Below are 10,418 nucleotides of genomic sequence, written 5' to 3'. Positions count from 1 at the left end.
GTAAAAGTCACATCACATGATAGGAACCATTTTAAAGTAAAATTTCAGTGGCCTTTAGTACTTCATAATTTTGTCCCCAAACCATTGGATCACCCCAAAGCAAAAAGCCCATGCCCCCCAGGTACTTCCTGCCATGGTCCCCAAGACATCCCCTAACTGCCGCGACCTCCCTCTTTGAGTCACACTTCCAATGGGGCCTGAGCTCTAGTTTCTTAATTTAGACTCAAATTCATTTAAAATACCTCCCTGGCCTACGACAGCATGTCTGTGGGCTGACTGTTCCTAAAACATGTCGATTCTAAAGTCCTTTCCAGTCCGGAGGAGACAGACACCAGAGGCGTCCCAAGGGGACAGAGTCAGCAGACCTGTGACTGGGCCATGCCAGGAGCCGCAGCTCAGCAGGGAGTGTTGTGTCTGCGGGCGCGCATCTGCGACAGAAGGGCCAGCCCCGGCCTCTCCCCTTGGTTTCCCTCCCAGATTTACAGAGTTGATCTTTACTGTGGTTTCACGCATCAGAGTATCAGTACCCCTCCCATGAAGACACACGCTCACACACACACAGGCTCACAGACGCATTCACGCACACTCACACACACGCACTCACACGTCCCACTCTCACGTACACACACACACTCACACACCACACACGCACTCACATACACACTCACACGCCCGCGTGAGCAGTCCCTCCCTCTCCACAAACGGACAAGCTCGCGGCCTGGCACGGGGCAGAGCAGAAGCACCGGTCCCTGAGCCGCAGGGACAGAGCCTGGGCTCTGGCCCATCCTCCATGCAGGTCCTCCGGGGTGCCAGCGAGGTGGGGGCCCCGGGAACGCAGGCCCGCTGCCTTCTACCGCCTCTCTCCTACCCGAGTCCCAGGCATGCAGCTGGGAGAACGCCAAGGTCAACCCAAGTGCCCAGGGGCACCCCAGCGTTCGGCCAGCTCCGGGCCACCAGCACCTTTCACCCTGGCCCCTCCTGGTCCCCCCAGCAGATGTTGTTTCTCGCCCCACAGGCCCCATGGCAGGCACAGGCAGCTTACACAAATGCCGGTCAGGCCGCACTGGCCCCTGCTCAAATCCCCCCAGAAATTACCCACTAAACAGGAGAAACCCCAAATCCCCATCCCATTGGGATTTTCAAAGCCCTTCTGTGCCGCCTCCCTGCCCCCTTTCTGCCTTCTACACCCTGGCCCGCTCCGACAATGCTACGAAAACCTCCCCGGGGCCTTGCACCTGCCCTCCCCTCTGCCACACTCCCTCCTGGGCCTGGCTTCTCCTCCAGTTGGGTCTCCATCCACACACCTGCTCTCCTCAGTCCTCGGCACCCCCCTTGATGGAAGGGAGCTCCCTGGCCTGGCCCCCTCCTACGTCCTTCATAGCACTGGCCACCCTCCGAAGTGGCGTTGCTTCGACACTTGCTCAAATGTTGTCTTCCCTAAATGTTAGTATCACGAGGGCAGACACAGCCTGTCAGGTCTCCTCTTGAACAGTGCGTGGCACATCTCAGCCCTGAACATTGTTGCTGGTTTAATGAGTAGATAAAGCATGAAAGAATAAAGTGGTTCTCCAAGGGGAGGTGGTTTTGGGGCTCCCTTAGCAACTAGGGGTTGCTTCTGGCACTTACTGGGTCAAGGACCACGGATGCTCTAGACAGACCTCCCTTGACTGAAGGTCCAGCCCCAAATGCCAGCTGTGCCCACCCTGGGACAAGAGAATTCGTGAGCGGGACACCCCAGGTCCACGCAGTCAGCTGTGGCCCAACATCAAGGAGCCTGACCAATGTCCCCTCCAGTCCCCAGCTGTTGTGTGGGTCACAGAGAAAGTCTCCCTTCAGGGATTTTGTTGTCGGCAGGGCTTATGCAATCAATCTCATGTTAACAAGAAATCCAAATAAGGGAAGTTAAGCTGCTGTCGATGTAAGGAGTTAATTTCAAAAGATGTAATTCCGTGCCCTCATCAGAGAGAACCGAAATTTGTCTAGTTCCTTGATTTTGTGGCTTCTTTTCCTTGGTAATCATGGACCTTCCTTAAAAATCGAACAATCAGCTTTGAGGGGACCCGCTTATTGCCCCAAGTCTATGTTTTTAGAATAGATTTTAGCAACGGAGGCACTTCAGCCTGTCCCCCAGAGTCACTGGGGCTGGGGTCTGTGGAGTCTGCAGCTCTGGGGGTGACTCCTGAGAGTAACATCAAAACCCCTGAATTCCTCCTAGTGAGTGCTGGAGCATGGTGCGTGCATGCGTGTAGCGTTGAGCTCTGGGCCTCTGAGAACACCAGGTGGCCACCAGGCGGCCATCCCCTGGCCCATGTCCTTCCTTGGCCCCCACCAGCTGCCATGGGTGGAATTCAAACATGTGAGGTCGGGAATGCTCTAAATTCCCCCAAATGCAGAGTTAACTTACCCAAATCTAAACTCCAGGCAGAGACAGAGAGGATGATCCAGAGAGAGGGACCCAGGCCAAAACTCTCCAACTGGGCAGTCACGGACTGTCCCCCCAGCACCAGGGACACTGGCCGTGACTGGAAGCACTTTGGCTGTCGCAGCTAGGAGGGCTGGGCTCCTAGCTTTTAGTGGGCGCATCCGGGGACGCTGCTGGACATGCCCCAGGGACGGCCCCCAGCACAGCGTGGTCCGGCCTGGCGTGCGGCGGTGCCGAGGCTGAGAAACCCGCTCTGACGAGGCAGGGAGACACCGCAGAGTATGACACGCTCCGGAGGGGAGTCTGCTGGCCCAGGGTGGACCCAGCCCTGGGGTCCCTCTGGGGGTGAGCAGCCGGCCCCCTCGGCACAGCCTGACATTAGACGGGGACTCCAGAGGCAGGCAGGAGGGCGCCGTCCCGCCCCGCAGTTTCAGAGCTCTGTGGCATACGTAACCGCGGGAGTATTTTTTTCCCTAAGATCTTTTCAATTCGTGAATATTTTCACATTTTTGGTACCACTGCCAATACTGAACATGAATGCCGAATTCGGTACACCTGTCACCTTCATCAAGGTAACAGGAGTCACGTCCCACCCCGCCCCCCAGCTTCCCCACCCACAGTCCACCCAGCGGGGCCAGCAGCCAGCCATCGTCAGTGCTGCTCACAGCTACCCCGACCCAGCACAGCAGGACACTCACTAGGCCACATCCTTACAAAGGCTTGTCCACTCATGAGACATATTTGCAAACACAAGGTTTGTTGCGTCTGCAAAACCCAGGCCAAGGTCTGCTTATCCAAGGCTGTCCAGAAACTTAATTTACTTCCTGCTTGTTTTAAGTAACCTGCTGGCTGTGTACAGAAATCTGTGTTTTGGAGAGAGTTGATCTAGCTTCAAAAAAATTTTTTTTTCATTATTAAATGCTCCCAGGAGTCTTAATTGTGTTTATTTTAAAAAGAAAAAGCCTGTGGCAGTAGGCTTGCATGCCTGGAAGCAATTGCAGTAGATGGTTGGAATTTAGAAACTACACATGATAAAAATATTTAGTTTTTATTGTATGTTTTACTGAGCGGGCAGGTGTAAATAAAGGCAGGTTAATCAGAGCCTGTGGCATTGCAATCTCTTCGCATTTGTTTCCTCTGTTTCTAATGAGCATTAACTGTATCTTTGGTTATCCTGGTTAAAGAAAGCCAACAAGTGAAACCCGGCCAGTAAAACAAAAGGAAAGACGGGCACCACCCTGCGCGAGGGGCTGTGGGAGCCGCAAGTCGTGAAGACAGTGCCCTGAAAACAAACACACTGGGCCTCCCTGGGGGCGCAGGGCTTAAACACGGCACTGTGAAGCCGCAGCCACTGCAGCTGAGTTCTATCCAGGCCGGGCGTGACCCCAGGGCGCAGCAGACCTCTCCTGTCTCCCCGCTGCTCCCCTCAGCAGTGTACTCCGTTCATCCTCCTGTTCTGCTCCCCACTCTGTCTCTGGTGAGTCCTCTCACCACCACCCCCCCCCCCGCACCTCTGGCCTGTACTCCAGTTCTTATATGCATAAATAAATAAATCTTTAAGAAAAAAATGCAAACACTTCCCATGGAAGGCCAGCTCCCAGGCCCAGCCGCCCACCGGGTGCCCCAGCGGCCTTCCATAGCCCTGCCCGCGGAGATGGCAAAGGTCACCATCACGGGCAGATCACGGGTACCAGACGAAGTGTCAGGGGTCCTGCTTGTTCTAGACACTGGTCACCTCCTTTAATCCTGTTTACACAACCCTATAATGGAGCTAACATCACCCCTGTTTTACAGATGATAATACAGAGGCTCCAGAAAGTAGCCTGATGTGTCCGGCGTTGCTGTGAGTTGTTACAGTCCCGCGGGACTGGATCGTCTCCTCTGCCTGCGTGTAGCATGGGCCACCCCGGGAGCCGGCGAGCAGGCCTGGGGCCCTCAAGAACAGAACCACAGAGAAGGCTGGTGGGGCACTTAGGGTTTTGCCCCAGGAGGCCAACCTGACCCAGGGAGGGGAAGGGCATGAGGAACTGGGGCATTTGGGGAGCTGCTGGGTCTTCCCTGCTAAGCGGAAAGCACTGTCCCTTCCCTGTCTGAGTGAGCAAACTCTGGTGCCTGGATGTGTCTGGGAGCTGTCTGCAGTCAGTCTGGTAACTGCAGCAGGCTGGAGATGGTGATGTCAATAGGCAGCGCTGGGCCTGTCTAACCCGGAAACCAAGGAGGCTGGAAGCCCAGCATACTCACAGAGGCGCTTGCAGAAGACAGCACAGCTGAAGCTGTCGGCAGCCATAACCCAGCAATTCCATTCCCGGCTCATGCCTGAGAGGACTATGTGCACACGAGCATGGCCACCAGTGCTCACAGCAGCGTTACTCATGTAAACAATGTTCATCAACTTACGGGTGAATAAACAAAAGCCGCTCCATCCATAACAGTGAACTATGAGTCAGCCATAAAAAGAATAAAGCTCTGGTAAAGGCCCAAACATGTCTGGATCTTGAAAACATGCTAAGTGACAGAAGTCAGGCAAAAGGCTCTGTGGCACATGGTTCCTTTTATATGCAGTGTCCAGAGCAGGCAGACTCATGGGGACAGAAAGTAAATTAGAGTTGGTCTGGGGGTCGGGTGAGGGGCGGGAAGTGATTGCTGAAGCGGTGACATGGTTTCCACTGGGCTGATGAAAACTTTCCAGAACTAGATAATAATGGTTGCACAACCTTGTGAATATACTAAAAACTACACTGAAATGTACACTTTTCAAGAGTAAATTTATGATATGTGAATGAGGTTCCAGCTAAACACACATACTATAATACCAAAAGCACACAAGCAACAAAGTAAAAACAGACAAGTAGAAAGACATCAAACTAAAATGGTTTTGTACCTCAAAGGACAGAAACAATACAGTAAAAAGGCAAGCTATGGAATTGGAGAAGATATTTGCAGTCATATATCCGATGAGGAGTTACTATCCAGAACATGTAGAGAACACTTGCAACTCAACAATCCAATAATTCAAATAGAAAACAGACTTTACAAAGGCCCTGGACAGACATTTCTCCAAAGGCCCTATACCAATGGTCAACAGGCAACTGAGAAGATATTCAGCATCACTCATCGTTAGAGAATGAGAAGGCACACTTCCATCAGGATGGCTGACGAGGATAAGATCAAAGAGCACGTGCTGGTGAGGGAGTAGCGAAATTAAATCCCTGTACATTGCTGATGGGATTGTGAAATGGAGCCATCGTCTGGGAAAATGGATGGAAGTTCCTCAAAATTTAAAAAGGAGAATTACTGTATGACCCAACAGTTCAACTTCTGTGTGTATATCAAGAGTTGAAAGTAGAACCCCAGACAGATGTTGGCACATCCCTGTTCATTGCGGCGTCACTGAAATAGGTAAACGACCCAAGCTCATCAGCAGGTGAACAGATGAGCAAAACACGGTCCATCCACACAGAGGAATAGTATTCAGCCAGCAAAAGGAAAGAGACTCTGACACCTGCTACAACATGGCTGGACCTCGAGGCCGTTGCGTTAACTGAAGTAAGCCAGCCACAGAAGGCAGCCACTGTATGATTCCATTTACATGAAGCATTTAAAGTTGTTAATTTACAGAGACAGACCGTAGATGGTGGTTACAGGGGTAGGGGGCGGGCGGGGGGTGGGACTGGAAGTAGTTTAAAGGGCATCGAGTTTCAGGTTTGCAAGGTGAGAAAATTCTGTGGATGTGTTCCACCAGAACACAGTTATACTCAGCACTGTTGAAATATACATTGAAAATGGTTAATAGTGGCAAAGTTTATGTTGCGGTTATTTTTTTCAGAGTGAAAAAGCTAGTAAGAAAAAGGCACCCCACTGGGGGAAAAACCAGAGACAGAGAGCACAGCTAACGGTTCCTCTACCTGCGCAGGTGAGCTGTGGCGCACCACCGTGGCTGATGTCCCCCAGGGAGCCCTCCACGGCACTGACCTGGAACTGGACCAGGTCCCTGTCGCCTGGGCTTGGCCAGCAGCAGCTACGCAGCAGATTTGGGGGAAATATTTACTGGTTGCATAGCAACCACGTTGTACAGCTGCTACAGTTATCCCATTTCGCAGAGGGGTCACTGGAAGCACAAGGCCAGGTGACCTGTCACATCACCAACCAGCAAGGAGGAAGTGGCCTGACTTCCTGTTTCATCCCTTCCATGGTGTCACTTCCAATCAAGGTCGCTCTGAATTTACAAGCAATTCCCACTCTGTCTTCATGAGTCCTAATTTTTTTTGGCTCACCAACCCATCTGATAATCTGATAGAAGTCTGAGTGCTTTCCCTGGAGCAGCACACATATGAAACTTAGATAATGGTTTCCATGGTCTCTAAGGGGATTCCTGTACTCCCTGCAGTTCAACCACAGGACTCAGTTGAGAACCCCCTTTCTACCCTGCTTTCCAGGAAAGCTCATCAGTTCTCAGGATTTCATCTCTATACTCTTGAGCATCCGACTGTGTGAGAGGTGCTGGTTTAAGTTCACATCTCCTGTGACTCTGGTAAGTAGGTCCCCGCTGGGCCCAGACGCTGCATTAGGCAAACCAGAGGATTTCTGGCCGCGGGCTCTCAAACAGCAGCCACTCCCAGCTCTCAGAACGTAGCCTGTGACCCGAGCTGCTCGCCTCCTTCCCAGCTGCCCACAAACCTTGGTGCTAGAACATTCCACCACAACCTGGCTAGGCCGCCCAGGGCTCGCGCCTCTTCCCCGGCAGTGTGCCTTCAGCCGGGCCACTAGGCCTGGGTCTGGGCTTCAGCCGGGACCACCCAGCTAGGCCAGCGGCTGAGCCCACCTCCTCTGTGTCCCTGCCCTGTCTCCGTCACCCTGCCAGCAGCCTGCCCAAGCCCCCAGCTCCCGCTCCCTGCTTCCTTCTGCCCCTACAGTCCTGCAGTCTGGTCCCGCCATTGCCCTGTGTAAATCCCAACTCTAGAACAGCACTGTCCAATACAGTAGCGACATGTAGCTAGTTAAATCACAATTAATTAAAATGAAATATCCAAATAGTTCCATCAGTCACATCAGCTGTATAGCGAGTGTCTTGTAGCTGTGTGGCTGATGGCTCCCTATAGGGTAGAGAAGATGTGGTATTTCCTCATCCTTTCAGAAAGTTCTAGAGACAGTATGGCCCCCAAACTTCAGGCTGTGACCCCAGCCTCTGCTCACCAGACCCCTGGTCTTGAGCCCAAGACCCTAAACTCATGAACATACCCCAAGCCTTTGCATGACCCCCTTCACTCCTTCCCTCCTTAGCTAACTCCCCATCCATCCTCAGGCCTCAGATTAGCTGTCACTTGCTCTACAGCTCTTACAGACTAGTGTAAGTGTCTGAGCTTTTGCCAACTGCAGCACTGAAAACAGCCTTACCAGCCCAAGGCACGCCCAACCCCCACTCCCACAAGCCCAGGGAGAGCAGACCAGGACGCAGCTGAATAGCCTGGAAGGCACAGGCCAGCCAAAAGCAAAGGAAGACCTGGCCCGAATGCCAGCAACGTCCCGGCCGACCCTCCCGGCCATACACGGGTCAGCGGGAGCTCTGACGCGCAGGGGTGAGTCCTGTACACCCACAGGCCTCCACCGCCAGCCCAGAGTCGGGCACACAGGTGGGTACTTAATAAGACGGGACTGTCATGGGTGTCGATGCTCTGGAAGATTCCAGCTCTTAAGACGATCATTGATCCCACGGCAGGCAGAATAACAGCCCCCTGACACCCACATCCTGACCCTGGAACCTGGGCGAGCTAACTTATGTGACGAAAGGGACTCTGAAGGCGGGTTCAAGGAAGAGTCTCGAGACGGGAGGCGCCGGGTGACGGGCGCACCCTAAGGAGGAGGCAGCACGGGGTGCAAGGCACCCGGACACTGGAATGGAGCGGAGAGCCGCCCAGCGGTGCTCGGGGCAGGCCGGGGAGGCCGGAAGGCCGAGCCCGCAGCCACAGGCGCTGGAGTCAGCTCTCATTTCCCCTGTGATGCCCTGCAGAGGCCGTGGCCCTGCCCCCGCCCCCGCCCTGGCTTCCACCCAGGAAAACTGATCTTGGGCTCTGGCCTCCAGAACCAGGAGAGTGTGGACAGCAGCCGGGGAAGGAGCTCAGGCCTGTTCCATTCTGGGGCTGGCTGGATGCAAATCAATGAATGTGAAAGGGAAGCTTAGGGTGCCAGGCGCAAGCTGCCGGCTCTGGGCTGGAAGGAGCAATAGGCAGGCGCAAGGGGCGTGGCTGGGCACTGGGCATCTCCCTGTGGCAGCTGCTGGGTCCCCAGCAGCCATCTGAGAGTCGCCCCTCACCATCCCCACTCACCCTCTGGATGCAGCAGGTCTCGGGCCAGCAACTGACCTTACCCAGAGCACTATGTCTGGGAGAAGCTGAACCAGGGCTAAGAATAAAAATGCAACCCCTCGCCCACCTCTCTGGGCATTTTCCAGGGCACCTCCCCGCCCAGAGGACCAGAGACCCAGGCCTGTCTCCCGCCTTCCCACAGAGTAGGGGCTGGGTGTCCGTATCTGCTGCTCCTTTCTTCCGGGATCACTCTGAGTCAAGCAGGGCTGGCTGCTTTTATGATTCAGGTCTCCAAGCAGAGACACCTCCTCAGGGAAGCCCTCCCAGGCTGCAGGAAGGTTGTGGGGGGGGGCACAGTTCCTGTCTCTTTCATGGTCCCGCTACCCTTCTTCCCAAGCTTCCACTCTGATTAGCTTGTTAGTGCCTGTCTTCGCCTGTTTGGGGTTTGTTCCCCTCTTGACCATCCCCCACACCCCCAAGTTCGCGGTCAGGGGTCTTGCTCCACCGGTCCAGGGCGTGTCCCTAGCCAGTGCCTGCCCCCCAGTAGGTCCAGGGCCCCCTCGCCTGAATGACAGGGCCAGGCGATGTGAAGGCATTTGCAGCTATCGGGGCTGCCGGCCCTTCCCCGTCTGGACACACCTGATCTTGGCTTTCCGAAAGGCCAGCTCCTCTTCGTTGCCAAAGTCCAGGGACACATCCTCCGTGTCGTCCACCAGGGCCTGGGGAACACCCAAGGGGCAGCTCACCCGCGCACATCCCCACCCCGGCTCCCAGCTGCCGCCCCTCCCCACCCCAGGCTGTGACCGGAGGCTTTCCCCTCGCCCCTGCCCTGGGGGTCCGGCAGTCCCCTGGGCCGGGGCCTGGGCACCCCTCCTCCCGGGGCCCGCGGCGCCCCCGCAGGCTCCTCCCCTTCTCGCCGCCACCACCCCATCCCCAGCATCCCGGGGCCCTACCTGCTTCATCCTCTCAGAGCCCACCTGGAGGCCACAGCCCCGCTCGCCACCGAATGCTGAAAGGCTGGGGCGCCGCCGGCGGGGATGGCGGGGACCTGGGCCGCGGCCGCTCTGCGCAGGTCGCCGGTGGGGGCGGGGCGCGGGTGCAGAGCGCAGTCGCAGGCGGGCAGGTGGGCTCGGCCGGGGGCGGGGCTCGGGAGGGTCTGGCGGCCGCTCCTAGGCGAGCAAGGGGTGCAGGGGTGCAGGGCTGCGAGCCGGGGCGAAGGCGGGCGAAAGCGGGCACCCGGGCTCAGAGGCGGCGGGGCATCGCCACCAGCGAGCAACAGAGGGGAGGGCCGACGGATGCGGTCCACAGATGCCCAAGTTGCCAGGGAAGGGATGAGGGTGGGCGTTGGGAGCCGCCCTCGGGGTTTAGGCAAGGGCAGTGTTTCCCGGGTGGCCCTGTGTCAAGAATTCCCTGGGGTTCTCACAAAAAGCCGAGCCCCAGGCCCGGCCAGGGATGAGGGGTCCAGCCCTTGGACGCTTTCTTGAACAGGTGGATCTTGTTGAAGCCACCGCTTGGGAGACTCCCCTGACCACAGCGAACGCATGCAGGTGTCAGGCTCTCCTGAGCACAAAATAGCTGTGGCTAGCAGCAGCACAGTGGGCCACAACGCCCCTGGGCGTTGGGGCACTCCTCACCCCAATCAGAAATCCCCATAAATTCTGACGCCCCCAAAACTTACCTACCAAGAGTCTGCC

At 55.8% G+C, this 10,418-nt stretch overlaps 1 protein-coding gene across 1 annotated transcript in view; it reads right to left on the bottom strand.

Annotated features, from left to right (window-relative positions):
* TVP23A (trans-golgi network vesicle protein 23 homolog A (S. cerevisiae)) overlaps positions 1–9,804 on the bottom strand; it is a 20,929-nt gene extending 11,125 nt beyond the window's left edge. The window contains exons 1-2 of the mRNA XM_012732063.1: positions 9,678–9,804; positions 9,364–9,443 (exon numbers count right to left, since the gene is read on the bottom strand). Of these exons, the coding sequence (XP_012587517.1) occupies positions 9,364–9,443; positions 9,678–9,686 (89 nt within the window). The 5' untranslated portion in view covers positions 9,687–9,804. The remainder of the gene's footprint in view (positions 1–9,363; positions 9,444–9,677) is intronic.
* Between the last annotated feature and the right edge of the window lie 614 nt (positions 9,805–10,418).

The sequence above is a fragment of the Condylura cristata genome, unplaced genomic scaffold, assembly GCF_000260355.1.
Source record: "Condylura cristata isolate star-nosed mole 26May11 unplaced genomic scaffold, ConCri1.0 scaffold00032, whole genome shotgun sequence".
Classification (NCBI taxonomy): Eukaryota; Metazoa; Chordata; class Mammalia; order Eulipotyphla; family Talpidae; genus Condylura; species Condylura cristata.
Note: the sequence above shows the minus strand (reverse complement) of the source record. Positions and strands in the feature narration are given on the sequence as shown.